This window comes from Podospora pseudopauciseta, chromosome 4 (assembly GCF_035222475.1).
Source record: "Podospora pseudopauciseta strain CBS 411.78 chromosome 4, whole genome shotgun sequence".
NCBI classification, from domain to species: domain Eukaryota; kingdom Fungi; phylum Ascomycota; class Sordariomycetes; order Sordariales; family Podosporaceae; genus Podospora; species Podospora pseudopauciseta.
The window spans coordinates 1,971,431-1,986,190 of record NC_085894.1 but is presented as its reverse complement, the minus strand read 5'-3'; the positions used below and the strand labels follow the sequence as shown (position 1 = coordinate 1,986,190).

General features: G+C 52.1%; 6 protein-coding genes across 6 annotated transcripts; 4 read left to right on the top strand and 2 right to left on the bottom strand.

Moving 5' to 3' along the window:
* Window positions 1-2,445: 2,445 nt before the first annotated feature.
* On the top strand, window positions 2,446-3,573 carry QC763_403250 (uncharacterized protein; the record flags this gene model as incomplete). Its single annotated transcript, XM_062911956.1, has 1 exon — window positions 2,446-3,573. One exon carries the CDS (start codon window positions 2,446-2,448, stop codon window positions 3,571-3,573), a length of 1,128 nt encoding a protein of 375 aa, XP_062765733.1.
* A 378-nt stretch (window positions 3,574-3,951) lies between these two features.
* Window positions 3,952-5,549, top strand: QC763_403260 (uncharacterized protein; the record flags this gene model as incomplete). The annotated part of the gene is made up of 3 exons (XM_062911957.1): window positions 3,952-4,378; window positions 4,451-4,600; window positions 4,658-5,549. The coding sequence occupies exons 1-3, from the start codon at window positions 4,350-4,352 to the stop codon at window positions 5,547-5,549; spliced, it is 1,071 nt and encodes a 356-aa protein (XP_062765732.1). The 5' UTR covers window positions 3,952-4,349.
* Window positions 5,550-5,687: 138 nt separating this feature from the next.
* Window positions 5,688-6,894, bottom strand: QC763_403270 (uncharacterized protein; the record flags this gene model as incomplete). The annotated part of the gene is made up of 2 exons (XM_062911958.1): window positions 5,688-6,186; window positions 6,254-6,894. The coding sequence occupies 2 exons, from the start codon at window positions 6,892-6,894 to the stop codon at window positions 5,862-5,864; spliced, it is 966 nt and encodes a 321-aa protein (XP_062765731.1). The 3' UTR covers window positions 5,688-5,861.
* On the top strand, window positions 6,689-10,123 carry BPL1 (biotin holocarboxylase synthetase; the record flags this gene model as incomplete). The annotated part of the gene is made up of 3 exons (XM_062911960.1): window positions 6,689-7,955; window positions 8,021-8,666; window positions 8,743-10,123. Exons 1-3 carry the CDS (start codon window positions 7,910-7,912, stop codon window positions 10,121-10,123), a joined length of 2,073 nt encoding a protein of 690 aa, XP_062765729.1. The 5' UTR covers window positions 6,689-7,909.
* Window positions 7,208-7,808, bottom strand: QC763_403280 (uncharacterized protein; the record flags this gene model as incomplete). The annotated part of the gene is made up of 4 exons (XM_062911959.1): window positions 7,599-7,808; window positions 7,506-7,537; window positions 7,328-7,392; window positions 7,208-7,276 (listed from the first exon to the last, which is right to left on the bottom strand). The coding sequence occupies exons 1-4, from the start codon at window positions 7,703-7,705 to the stop codon at window positions 7,208-7,210; spliced, it is 273 nt and encodes a 90-aa protein (XP_062765730.1). The 5' UTR covers window positions 7,706-7,808.
* Window positions 10,124-11,424: 1,301 nt separating the features above from the next.
* Window positions 11,425-12,999, top strand: QC763_403300 (uncharacterized protein; the record flags this gene model as incomplete). Its single annotated transcript, XM_062911961.1, has 1 exon — window positions 11,425-12,999. One exon carries the CDS (start codon window positions 11,425-11,427, stop codon window positions 12,997-12,999), a length of 1,575 nt encoding a protein of 524 aa, XP_062765728.1.
* Between the last annotated feature and the right edge of the window lie 1,761 nt (window positions 13,000-14,760).

The following is a 14,760-nucleotide window of genomic DNA, read 5'->3' as shown; positions in this document are numbered from 1 at the left end:
TGAATCAAAACTTTCATCATTAGCCAGAACTCCAAATATGGTTAGCAATTAACCCTCCCCCAAGCTTACCACTTACCAGCTACCTTACCCGAGCCCTTTCGTCTCCAGTTCAAATCAAAATCTCCATCTTCACACTCGGAATAAAAATCGGCTTCTTCATCATCGCCATCCTGGCAAAAATAGACCTCCGAATCTCCTGCCGCCTCGCCATCACCATCAAGGCAGTCTCGGTCTTCATACTTATCTGATGTTGGCGGGTGTTGCCATGAATGTTCTTGACCTATCCATCGCCAACATGGTCTACGCTTGTTACGTACCGTGTCGGTGTACACTAGTTTCTCGAAGCCAACGGCATCATCGACATTGTACGGGATATTTATATCTACGGTCTGCCCATTCCCATGCATCTCTGGCGGTTGCAGGGTGACTTTGTTGTTGGGGGAGCCTACAAAGGCCCGCCTTTCACCAGACCCACACCTTGTTTGCTCTCAAGGCTGGTTTTTCTTTTTGTTTACTTTTACTCTCAACAACCAACAACAACACTGTAATATCAACTTGTGAATCAATTTCCTTGCTCTTCTTGGCCCTCACTTTTCGCGGGCAGTGACTTTACTAGGCCACCGCCCTACAGTTGTTCCTGTTCAGTATGGGCTTTGTTGCGCCTACCAATAGGTACATGATCTGTGGTGCCCTCAGTTCTAAGGACATGCCATAGTGGATGACTCCCAATCCCATGATCATTACCTTAGAATAGAGTGCTTGCGTGTCTTTTCTCTTCTTTCGTGATATTACAAATGTTAGTGCCTTAGTTACTCATAGCCGTGCAGGTTTGCCTCTTTTGGCTAATATCTTCAGTGTAGAGGAGCCGCCGATATTATATTTCCTCTATACGTTCTATACGAAACGTCGTTTATAACCGTATATTTTTGCTAACGAATTAGAACTATCTAACTCGCTACATAACTGATATAAGACCGAAGATCGATAATTTCCTAAAAATAACTTATAATAGACTACATATAATATTTTTTATAATTTCTAAAACTATAATAATTTTTTCCTATCATAATGTAATATGTAATAATATTTACTTATATTAAGATAGTAATAAAAAAATAATATTTAACATTATATCAAAGCTAAGCTAACGGGCAAGTTAGACAGTATGCGAAGCACGGGGTGTACTTTGCTAATCGTTAGAGAAACTAATAGGAAGTGGAGCGACTGGGAGCGCCAGGAGCAAGGTGATTCAAGTGATTCTAAAGTGACAGAAGTGATCCAGAATTACTCTTGGCACCATGATCCATGGTGAAGCTACGCTGGGGGAAGTAATCCGCGATCACGCTTAGCATAATGATCCAGGTAATCTACTAGTTTATATTTACAGAAGAACTGGCCGGTGTTAAACAGACAGTTCCGCAGTATGTAATTCAAGTCACATTTGTTGGTATCTTGACTATTGTGATTAAGACAAGCTATTGTTGTACATTGTTTACATGTACCAGACTAGGATTGTTTAGAAGCGCCTTCGACTAGTATCATTTTCAAAGGTTCTAGATAGGAGATCGTCACAATAATTAAACTTAAGAACTATATTTAATCTATAATCTAGGGTAAAAGTGAGAGAAATAACGGTATAATTTGCTTTTAAACTGGAATATAGATATACAAATATTAAATTTAATATTATAGTAAAAACTACTAAATAAAATACATAATTATAGCTTTATAATAATATAGTAAACTAATAAAAGTAAATAAGACAAGATATTATAGTATTTTAATTTCCATATAAAAGTAATGGAAAGTTCAACAATCACAGATTATTAGCAAAAACGCACAGTTACAAACGACGTTTCGTATACAGCGCACAGCCGATAATGTATGTGATCAACAAGCCGCGGCACCGACCGCAAAGTGTGGGCGGAAGTGGACGGGAAAAGAACCGGTGGTGAGGAACCACTCACACCTCCCCAACTGCAGAAGCTGGTTGTAGCCTGCAGCAATGCAATGAAACCCAGTTGGTTCCCGCCATTGGACAGGTGCCCCTTGTTGACCCTCGCAACCCTGGAGCGGATTCCCAAAACCGAGTAAGCGGTGCCTGCATTCACGTTTCCAGAGTCCGCTAGTGGGGTGTTATCGGTTCCAGTGCAGCTGGAAGAAGCACCTTGATGGTCCAGAGTCTGCAACAGATCATATTACCCACTCCACTGCTTCCTATTTCCGTAACCACTTCGGTGCTGTTGCGCAGTAGCGTGGGGTTGCGTTTACGACCCAAGGGCTGGGAGAAGGGGGCCTGCAATGAGGCAACGGACACTCGGTCTTCCACCGGCGATGGGGCGAATACGGAAGATGGGCGACTATGAATAGAGAGGTTGTCCTCTCAGGTTGCTTGCTGTCCCAGTCCCATTTTCCATACATCCAAACAATTCCCACACGATCAAAATGGCCACCGAAAGGATCCTCCTGACCGGCGCGACAGGTTATGTCGGCGGCACGTTCATCGACCGGTTCGTCAAGAGCGAAGAACCCATCCTCAAGGCCATCACCATCGACGCCCTCACCCGCACCGACGACGTCGAACAGAAACTGAAGGAAACCTATGGCGACCGCGTCAATACAATTCGCTGGCCTGGCCTGAGCGACCTCGAGTTTATCGAACAGATAGCAGCCAACTACGACATTGTTGTCAATGTTGGTTCAGGCTTCTTTGCTGACGGCGCAAAGGCTTTTGTCAAAGGCCTTGCTCGTCGAGTGAAGCCCAAGGCACCTGCTCCATGGATCCTCCATATCTCGGGCTGCACCAACCTTGGCGACAGGCCTCTCACCGGAGTGGCGCATCCCGGACGTGTATTCGATGACGCCAACAGCAGAGCCACCTATGACTGGTGTAAGGAGGAGGACGAGAGAAGACCATGGCCGCAGCGGACAACCGAGATTGGCGTTCTCACGCTGGCTGACGAGCTGGGTGTGAACGCTCTAAGTCTCAACGCACCGGCCATCTTTGGTGAAGGGACAGGTCTCTTCAACAAGCAGGGTATCATCGTTCCCGTTCTGATGCGTTATACCGTGATGAACGGGTACGGCTTCAAGCTGAATGACACGGCCAATTTCGACTGGGTTCACGTTGAGGACCTAGCCGATGCCTACATTCTCCTGGTCAAGATCATTCTGGAACGGTATGACCGCGGGATTGGGTACATTCCGTCGGGCAAGGACGGTATCATCCACCCTTCGGTCGGGCGGGTGCTTCACACCGAGATTTTCGAAAGGTGTCTGGATGTTTGCTTTGCTGAGGGGGTATTGCCTCGGGAGGACACACCCAAGGAAAAGACAATTGTTCTCAAGAGCCTTCAGGAGATCACTGACGATGTTGGGTCGGGTATGGTGGACATGGCCGAGTTAGGATGGGCTGGAAACAAGGCGATGACAGGAACGGTGCTGCCGAGGCTGGGGTGGAAGCCCAGGCATCGTGAGGAGGCGTGGGCCAAGGATTTCTATGACGAGTTGAAGGCGTCCAGGGAAGGCAGGAGAGGGTATGTATTTGACAGCTGTATTGGCCGCAAGGCGTAGAGCGGTGTACACTAGAGTGCCCCTTGCATCTGGCGACACGTTGATGACGATGGAGATGGATATGTGGTTGGGCCTGTCAGTGCCGCGTCACTCATAGCATGACCCTACTAGGCAGCAATAGAACATGTAATGATCTAAGTATGATATTTTCCGGTCGAGACAGATAGATGCGTGAGATGTTGATGATAGCTCGAGCATTCCAGCCACAATAAGACATGGATCAGCTGAATGGGAGGCTGGAGTCTGTGTCTTCCAGTGCCGGACAGACGCGGCTTTAGCGTGGTCGACCCCGCATTACGTCGTTGCTTATCGGCCTTATCGGGCATTTGGGATGCACCGAATAGTGGGGTTCTCCGCATTTACCTCTCCCGTCAGCACCTCGAAAAGTCGAAAGGACACCAACTGTAAGGTAGCAGCTGGTCTGCTGAGCTGTTCCAGCTAGGTACCTTATGTATGCTCCATGTCTGAGGTGGCCTCGTGCTGCCCGACAGGCTGCCCGTGCCGCTAGCTGATCACCGCCTTGTCCGGGCCTCATGTTATCAGGTCGGGTACCGTCATCGCTTTATTAACTTCAACTCTACCAACTTTTCGGCGCCGTCGCCTTCTCTATTGTTCCCCTTTTCTCACGTCCAACCCCCCGCGACACCCACTTCCCCCAGGACAGCCGCCGGATCAAAGGGTGATCGCCAACATACCGGATCAGTCTGTCTTTCGGAATCAAGATCAAACGCAGCGACTGTGATTTGCGCCGAGATCTGTTGTAATACTCACCCAGGATGTTTGACATATTTGCCAAGCTCCTCTCGTACGTCATTGCTCTCTCTGCCAGACAAATCTGAACATGGCACTCTAACCAGTGCTTCTCGATCCGAAACAGCTCTATAGCATCCTTCCTCTTCCCGTTATTCGCCAGCTATAAAGCCCTCAAGACATCCGACCCAGCCCAACTTACACCATGGCTCATGTACTGGGTTGTCCTCGCCTGCGCGCTCCTCGTTGAGTCCTGGACCGAGTGGTTTCTCTGCTGGTACGCCCACCCCTTTGACCCCCAACTCAACCATCCCCTAACAACCATCCCAAACAGGATCCCCTTCTACGCCTACCTCCGCTTCTTCTTCCTCCTCTACCTCGTCCTCCCCCAAACCCAAGGCGCCCGGTACATCTACGAGGAATACGTCCACCCGAGACTCGAAGAAAACGAAACCGCCATCGAGGAACTGATCGCCTCGGCCCACGACCGTCTCAAAGCAGCAGGTGTCGCCTACCTCAAGCAAGCGATTGAATACCTCAAAACCAACATCCTCGGCTTCCCCCCTTCCCCCGACGCTGCCTCCTCCGCTTCCGCCTCTCAACCTACCCAACCTCAAACTCCGCAGTCATACACCCAATCGCTCCTCGCGAAATTCACCCTCCCTTCCGCCCGCTGGGGCAGCACAGCAGGCGCAACACCCCCTTCTCACACCGCCAGCCTCGGCTCGGATTTTTACTCTTTCCTCGCCTCGGCCGTGTCCGCTGCTGCCTCGGCCTCTGCTGCTCCCTCAACCCCGACACCGCAGCAACAGCGACCAGACTCATGGTCAAGCATCATCCCCCCTTCTGTCCGTGGAGCGGGCGCCTCAGCTCGTATGTCGTTTATTCAAGCTCAGCGAGAGAGACTCAACATTGTCATGTCGGCGCTTGACCGGGAGGAACAGGCAGCTTTGCATGATAACCGGCCGGGGTCGGTGTCGCAGGATGGGTCCCCCGGGTCGGCCAGCGGTTTGTCCAAGAGCCGGTCAGAGCAGGATTTTGAAAAGCTAGAGGCCGAGAGTGGGGAGGAGGATGAGCCGAGGGTCCACAGGAGGCAGGTGCCGGAGAGGGGTACTTCGACGGGGGGTTGGATGCCGTGGGCTTGGGGACAGGGGGGGAATACTGCCGGTGCTGGTGGGAAGAAGGAGGAGCAGGGGAGGAGCTCGGGGTTTAATGGGGGACAATAGATGTGAGATGGTCTTTTAACAGCAGGATCAACAACAAGATTTCCATATCATTGGTTATGGTTAGGTTGGAGTGCTGCGTTTTGTTGGATTTTTTTGGTTATTTTCAAGACAAATACACTACAGAGGTAGATCTGAGGAGCTTCGCTGCGAGGAAAAGACGGGACTTGGTCTCTCTGTTCTCCATGAATACATGGTGTATAGCGTGATTGGTATAATATAAACATCTACTTCAAAACAAAACATCGATGTGCCATGCAGCTGTCTATCGTTCACAAGCCCATCCATATCTTACAATTCTTCTTTCGGTCTGTTTTATACCACCGGCCCAAGATCATCCCTTCTTGCTGATGAACTCGATGTCGTGGCACCCCCCTTGGAGACCTTGTAAGGATACATGGGCTCGCTGTCCTTTCTCGTCCAGACTTTTCTTTTTTTTCCGTTAACGACGTGCTCGACCCAGATCTCGTGGCAGTGCTTTTTTTTGAACTCGCGGATGAACCTCGGGTCCCAGAGCTCCGAGGCGATGCCGAGGTCTTTGCAGCAGCGCATGAGGGCGTTGGACTTGCAGCCCTCGCCGGCGGTGGGGATGTTGTCTTCGCCAAAGTATTGGCATTCTCCGCGGGCTTGGGCGACGAATCTTTTTTTTTTCCCATTTCATATCAGCACAGTATTTCTTTTGTTTGGGGAGGGGAAGGGGGGCTTACCGGCCGTGCACGACGAGGGCGTATTCCCGCGTTACTACCTTTTCGCCTACCACGAGTTCGCCGCGGGGCGCGAGGCCCCAGGCGCCGGGACCGAAGGCTCGGTTGAGGATGCGGCGGTATTTGATTTCGGGGAGGTAGATTATCCCGTCTGGCTTCATTTCGACGTCTATCGGGTCGAGGGGGGCCATGAGGATGGAGGAGGTTTCGGGGGAGAAGGCGATGGTGCTGAGGCCGTGGAAGGAGGAGGACCAGTCGATTCCTGAGTCGGAAGGGGGGAAGGGGCGGGAGGGGGAGGAGATGGCGGTGGTGAAGGTTTGGGAGGGGGGGGAGGCGGAGGGGTTGTGGATAGGGGGGTTGAAGGAGGGGTCGAGGTCGTGGGTTTGGGGGGCTTCGGGAATGAGGGGTTCTTCTTCGACGGTGGGAGCGGGGGAGGGTGTTGGGGGGATGGTTTTGGAGGTGAGGGGTTTGGAGATGGGTTTGCGGATGTAGGGGTTTGGTCTTGGGGGGGTGGTGGTTGAGGAGGCTTGTCGGTTGGTGGTTGATGGGGGGAGGAGGCAGGAGGTGGTTGATGGGCGGGTGAGGGATTGGACGCCTTTTCGGTAGGCTTGGAGGGCGGTGGTGCGCATTGTGGGTGGTCGCATAGGCGATGCGCGGGGAGGGAGGAGGAGGAGAGATGGTTGTTTTGGTGGTGATGGTGGTGGTGTTGATACGATGATGGAAGAGTGGAAATTTTGGCTGGCAGGTTTGCGCAGAAGCTTGGGCCTTTGAGCGAGCGCTGAGCAAATGGTTGCAAGGGGTGTTGGACAGGGCAATTCAGCCTTCCAGTCTTTTCTCAGTGGCCACAGCAGTTATTCTTCATCGAATCGGGCCAAAATAAATCATGAGAGAGAGGTTAATATCATGATACATAATGTCAAGGTTGCGTCCAGGTGAAATGGCCATGTCTTGTCGTTATCAGACATCTTTGCTATCAGTCCGCTTATCGTTGCCCTGCATCTTCCAACACTGCTTGAACATCTCCATCTGTGTCTTGTAAGTCTCGAGATCACTCAACATTACTGACTGATAACATACCTCTTCCTTGCATTGCCTCCAGTCCTTCTTTTCGTAGTAACAGTCGGTCAACTTTGCATTTTCCTCTGTGTTCAAGCACATCAGCGGCGGGTCATCCTCAACCCAGGTCCGTCCAGCAATCACCGGGATAACGGCATCAACCCCCAATCACTCTCTCTTCAAAAAAACCAAAACGTACCTGCGCAGCCGGTGCTGAAAATACGCTTGTCCCTGCATGGTTGCCACAGTCAGTCATCAGTATCAACCGCTTCTCAACGTTGAGAGGACTCACCACTCGTCAGGCTCATCCTCCTCCTGCTCTGCCGCCGCCGCCGCCGGCGGTGTCGGCTGCTCAACCGTCGGTCTCTTGTCGTCGTCCTTGGAAGGTGCTGAGCCCATTGTATCTTTTCGGATCGGCCGAGCCTGTGTTGCACCAACAAAAATATTTTGTTTTTTTGTTTATTATTTCAGACTATTTGACAGAGTAAAAAGGCTTGGACACATATCCGCCACTACCTTTGACGTTATTTTTTGCTCCAGTCCCGAGCTGCCGCCGAGTCACACCCCTGCAGCAGCAGCAACAACACACTCACAACAGCTGAAATGACTTCACGAAAGCTCAACAAGCTCAATGTCTTGGTCTACACAGGTGCGGATTTTTAATCGTCCCTTTAGAATAACAACCTCCAACTAACAATGTCTACATCTCCAAAGGCACGGGCTCAACCCTCGAGTCAGTCCGCCACTGCATCTACTCCCTCCGCCGGCTGCTCTCCCCCAACTACGCCGTGATCCCCATCACAGAAACTGCCATTCTCAAGGAGCCATGGGCACCTACCTGCGCTCTGCTTGTTTTCCCTGGCGGTGCTGATCTAGGGTACTGCCGTGTTCTCAACGGCCCCGGAAACCGCAATATCGCTCAGTATGTCCGTCGCGGGGGGGCGTATTTGGGCTTTTGTGCAGGTGGCTACTATGGAAGTCAGAGGTGTGAGTTTGAGGTTGGGAATGCGTCAATGGAGGTTGTGGGGAGCAGGGAGTTGAGTTTTTATCCTGGGATTTGTAGGGGTGGTGCGTTCAAGGGGTTTGAGTATCATAGTGAGCGTGGGGCAAGAGCTGCTGATGTGAGGGTGAGGAAGGAGGGATTTGATGGGGATGGGGAGCTTCCGGAGGTGTTTAAATGCTACTATAATGGTGGTGGTGTTTTTGTTGATGCTGAGAAGCTTGCGGGTGAGGGGGCCGAGGTTGATATTTTGGCTGAGTATGAGGGGGATTTGGATGTGGAATCGGGGGAGGTAAAGGCTGCAATGGTGTACTGCAAGGTTGGGGAGGGAGCGGCGATTTTGACTGGGCCTCATCCTGAGTGAGTGCTATTTTCCCCTTCCTTTTTTTTTTTTTTTTTTTTTTTGTCTCTAGGATGATGGACTGATATGTGCCAGGTTCGACGCCGTCAATCTCGGCAGACACTCCGACCTGCCCGAGTATGAGAAGCTCATTGAGGAGCTCGCTGCAGACGAACCATCTAGGACAACGTTCCTCAAGGCCTGTCTAACCAAACTAGGACTGGAAGTAAGCCGAGGGACAGCCGTTCCCAGTCTTTCCAAACTTCACGTGTCCTCCATCCATCACAACGAAGTAGGGGAGCTCCTCTATTCGCTCGACGACATCATCACAAAAGAAGACGGCGACGAGTACATCAAAGGCGAGAACGACCTCTTCCACCTCGAAAAGCCAGAATCCCGCTGGGACCTGACATCCCTCAGCCGAGCCCTCCAGAGTGAGCTGGAAAGACCAAGAATAAGCCCCAGCCGGGGCTCCCCAGACCCAACAACAAACTACAGCCACATCCCCAAGCGCATAGTATCCCATGAAACAGCCTGGCCGGAACCCAAGGAGACGCCTTACTTCAACCACGCGGTTTACTACTCCAGTCTTCGCCAATCCCGCGAGCAAAACCCCGGGGCGGAGGAATGGGGCGATGTGCTCATGTACGGCGAGGTAGTGACAAGCACAAACACCCTCCTCGAGAAAAACCACAAGCTCCTCTCCCACCTCTCCACGGGTTTCACCCTCGCAGCAACAACCCAAGTCGCTGGCCGAGGGCGCGGGTCAAATGTTTGGGTTGCCCCTCCGGGGTCGTTGATCATGTCGACAGTCATCAACCACCCTGCTCACCTCACCAGTACCAGGCCAATAGTCTTTATTCAATACCTCGCCGCCATCGCCATCGTGGAAGCGATCAAAACGTACGACGTGGGCTACGAGGATTTCCCTGCCAAAGTGAAATGGCCCAATGACGTCTACGTACGCGATCCTAACAACCCTGACTCTGTCACGTATGTCAAAGTTGCTGGAATTCTGGCAAATTGCAGTTACACGGCAGGGAACTACCAGGTTGTTCTGGGGATAGGAATTAACACGAATAATGCGAGACCAACTACCTCGCTTGATGCGGTTATCCCGCTCATGCCGAACAAAGACAGCCTTCAACCGTTCAAAATAGAGAGGTTGCTCGCCAGACTGTTGGCAAGGTTGGAGGTGTTGTATGGGGAGTTTGTGAAAGGGGGTTTTAGCAAGGAGTTGGAGGAGAAGTATTACCGGTATTGGCTGCATAGCAACCAGGTTGTGACTCTGGAGGCGGAAGGGGGGGTGAGGGCGAGGGTGGTGGGCATCACAAGGGATTGGGGGATGTTGAAGGCGGAGGAGGTGACGGAGGGGGGGATCAACGGGGCGTTGAGGGGGACGGGGAGGGTTTGGGCGCTGCAGAGTGATGAGAACAGTTTTGACTTTTGGAGGGGGTTGGTGAAGAGGAAGATTTGAGGCTGGGGCGGGTGGCGGGTGAGGGTTGATGGGGAGATGGGGGGAGGGTATGACGATATCACAAGGTCGTCGTGCCTTGAGGAACGGTTGGAGATGTCAAAGACGGGTTGACAGATCGGTAGTTGTCTTCCTCCACAAACGCACTGCTGCGTGAGGGTTGCATTTAGCGGGGAGAGGCCCGCGCGTGGGTTCTCGAGGGAGCCAGGCCGAGCAGTTGACCTATGCCGTTTGGTCTGCCGAAGGACAACAGATTGTCGAGTTCCGGTGGGGTGGTGTTGGAGATGGCCAAGTTTCATGAAGAACTGTGCTGAGGTGTGTGTTGGACAGGTAATAGATCCATGCATCTCTTCTTTTTCCTAACTTTTGGCTTCTCTCATAAAATAGACATTTTTGTTTCTGGCATTGGATAGACAACGAATTGGAGACAAAAAGTTGGTGTTTCCTAGTACAACCAAGGCACGGCCGGCCATGTCAAAGCAACCGTCTGCGAACATCCGGCAATTGACCATCTGGCCTTGCGTGCTTCAGCACACACCATGGCGAAATCGGCCCGTGGCCGCCTTTCCCGCCTGTTAATATCGACAGCTCGACGGCAGTAACGGGACATGGCTTTATTCTCTTGATTGATGACCAGAACAGGGAGAGAGTGAACGGACGAGGTGGGATCTGCCTCCACCCCCGCAGTTTTGTCTGCGCTCTTGCATATGCAGGTCAATTCTGCCGTTCATGATTGCCGAGTTGCACTGTTTGCAGTCAGCCAATGGGGAGGGGAATTTGGAGTTAGGGGAGAACGGAGAGGGTGCATGCTGCCGTCGGGTTAGGGTGCATGGCAGATTCCTGATATAGGTTTTGTTCTTCTTCCATGATCCAGTGCAACGAAGACGGGAGAGGCTTGGTTTGGGGGTGGGCCGGACTGCCTGGGTGGTGAGTCCGTGTGGGTGGTGTACCGGATCTCTCTGTCGCTTGGTGGTCGGTCATGTATGTCTCGTATGTACAATGCGAGGGAGCGAGGAGGGTGGTGGTGGTTGAGGGGATCGGACGGTGCAGATCTAGGGATGCGGACAGGTGTTGCTATATGACACCGTTGCCCTCGATTTGGTTATTGCTTGGTTGCTGTTTGTTCCTTTTTGTGTTTTTTTGTGCGACAGAAGGGATGGATGCGAATTGTGAACAGTGAGAGAGGATTTAAAAAGGAACGCACATTGAGAGATCACAGATCACAGCAAGGCCGAACCGATGATGTCCGCCAGCCACTCATGACACTAACTCTAGAACACTAAACACTCACCACCGCCGCCATCATGGCCGCACAAATAGGCCTAACCGAACCAGGCCACACCAAATTCAACCTCACCTTCCCCTTACTCCAGCCCTCTAGCAACATCACACCCCCATCCACAACCGACGATGCATCTTCACCTTCTCCCCCCCAAAACATCATCCCCGGCATCCTCTTCGGCATCCTAACCCCCCACATAATCGGCACCCTCTTCCTCCTCTCCCGGCTCTTCTCCCGGTTGTTCCTCCTCAAAAAATGGTTCTGGTGGGAAGACACGCTCATCCTGTCGTCCTTCCTCTTCTCAACAGCAGTCTGCGCAACCTACACCATCACCACAACAACCACCTCCTTCCCCACCACCCATCACGACCGCCATTATACGCTACGAACCTACCTCGCCCTCATCTTCTATCAACTCTCCCTCTGCCTGACCAAACTCTCGATTCTGTCCTTTTACCTCAGGATCTTCTCCTCCTGCGCCTCCACCCGCCGGTTGCGACTCCTCACCGTTCTGACCATCATCGCTGTGATGTGCTATGGCATCCCACTATTATTCATCACAATCTTCCAATGCCACCCCCTTCCCGGCCTGTTTTTCAACTCCCCCACCGCCGTCCCGCATTGTTTCGACTTCAAACCCCTGCTCATCGCCAGCACGAGTTTACACACCGCCACCGACGTCTGGCTCATCATGCTTATCATTCCCGTTATCGTCCGTCTTCAAATCCCCCCCCGAGAGCGGGCCATTCTCGGCGTGGTTCTCAGCCTAGGCGTCTTCGTCGCTGTGGCTAGCCTGACAAGACTGCAACTCAGTCTCAAAGCCGGCGGCTACATCCACACCCATCACTCCGGCGGCGACGACGACGACGAGGATGAAGGTGTCGAGGTGGCGAACACGCTCGCGTTTTTTGTCATGACGGTGCTGGAGTTGGATGTGGCGGTTATTTGTGCCTGTGCGCCTGGGGTGGGGGTGTTGATGAGGAGGGTCTGGCCTGGGTTTTTGGGAGGCGGGGGGAGGGGGGATACAGACACCAGCGACACCGAGGGGGGAAGCTTGGACTTGGGAACGATGAGGGTCGTCGATGGGGAAGGGGGGAAGAGCGTCACCGAGTTGTATTTTGCGGGCGAGAATGGGGAGGTGAGGGAGCCGCCGGCGTTGTTGATTTCGAATCATAGGACGCCGCATACGACCACTTTGAGCTTGAGGAGCTTCATCAGTGGGCTGGGGCCGCCGAGGTCGAGAGGGAAGGGGGTGGAAGGTCGGAGGGAGGGGAGGGGGTTGTTATTGAGGGAGGATTTTACGACGTGCGATGACATGGAGACGCCGACGACGACGAGGATGAGTGAGGTTGGGTTGGAGGGGTGTTGTGATCAGGATAGTGTTGGGTTTGATCGAGGTCATCCACCCGCAGCTGGGGAGCAGACGACGCCTGAGAAGAAGAGGAGGTGTGGTGTGAGGCGTTATAGTGGGAGGTGGGGGGATAGCCAGGAGAGTTTCGTGCTGGGACTGAATGATCCCAACATCCCAAGCCGGCTAACACCGGTCGACCGGGTTAGAAAAGGGGAGGGCAACCGACAAGGAGAAAAGAATGCATAGAGACAAGATTTGTTCAATCTTGTTTGTTCCATTTTTCAGAGATGTCCGGCTCAGTTTCACCTTCACCAACCCTCACAATTTGTGGGTCGCCCCCTGCCCTTCGACACCAGCTTCCTTTCCCCAAATAATTCTATGCGGGGGTGATCGTACGACCCCGAACTGTCAAGCTGGTAGGGCAACCAATAAGTGATGATTGGGACCTTTCCAAGAGGTTTTAGGTGGCTTTTCAAGGGTCGTGATGCTGGGAGGGCTGCATATGTCAAACGGTTGGAGCTACGACGCCACGCAGTACATATAGCCCATCCTGTCACCATCAACAACGAGCTGCCTATTTTGCATATGCTCGACATCACAGGCCAGGCACTCACGCAGTCACGCAGTACTACCAGGGTCTAGACAAGAGAGCCGAGGCATCTCCGAGAGATAAATCAAGTTAGCGGAATTCAAGCCATTCCCACGAGTCAGGTGTTGAAAATGAATGTTTGTGACTCAAAGAATTTGTTTTCTCTGCCATGTCTCCGGATATCTGGAAGGTGAAAATTGTTTGCTCGGTCAGAGGGGAACTCCAGGCTGAATTCTGGCAATGTGTTGAGAGCTGCCTTTTTGCCTCGGGCCGATTCCCGAGCCCACCTCCTGGAAGAGCTATTCACACGAGTTTGCATATGTCAAGCTAATGTAGGGACGGTGGAGACATGTTTGCGGTAAGGGCTGACCAACAGATCCTAAGCAAAAAAAAGGAAAAAAACCAAAAAAAACAAAAAAAAACAAAAAGAAAAAAAAGATGGTAATATTGCGTTGCCTGAGATGATCAAGGCCTTCCACGTGTTCATAGATGAACAGGCCTTTGAACTATGTATCAAGCTTTCTGAGATTTCAATAAGTGATTTCTAGATGCTTGAGATCTACCACCCTACCTAGGTGCTCAGCATGATTCAGGCGTTGATATTACGTTGCAAGTCTCTATCATGAGCGGTGTACTGGTTCTTCCACCTGCTCTTCGTTTCACAAGGAAGGCGGTGGGTTTGGGTGACGTTGTCCAAGAGTCATAGAACATCGTGAGAGACTTGCCAATACTAAAAAATCCAGGCGCAAATAGGGGAGAGGCGGCACCGGGCGGCAAAAGTCCCCACCAACCCAGGCCGGCGTCGGACTGGTCCAACTTGGCGATAATTACCCAACAGCCAGAAGTTTGACCAGTGAAAATCTGGAAATTGTAGATGCCCAGAGGAGGCTAACGGGGGACAAAGACTTATCCATTTGGGATGCGGGGGTTTGATGCTGGCTTTGGCGCTGACGCAGCTTTGACTACAATGAGAAGAGTCTCCATAAGTTGATCGGCAGTGAGTTGGATGCCACTCTTTATGGATATCAGCATGGAGCAGCTGTCACAAAGACACCAATGGTGTCAATGGTGAAAAAGTAAAGTGGACCATCAAAAGTTGGGGTAGTTGGAGTCTGGTGGAGATGGCGTGGATGGTTCTTCAACCCCGCGGGGTGACTCTCCACCTCCTCCGCATTTCGAAGTTCTATGATCCATGTCGTCTCTGGGGAAGTTGGTAGTGAGGCAAGGACAGCCCGGCCATGGTTGGGCGCGTTGGCAGTGGTGGGCAACTTCAGCTTCAAGCAAATGCAGAAACATGCTAATCGCAAAACAGTAACAAGACCGGCCAGCGTGCATCCTTCGGACTGCACTAGTTCCCCAGATCCAGAAGCACACCGGCGGTGGAACCAGTTGGCCATCCGCGGTAATGCCCCCCACCC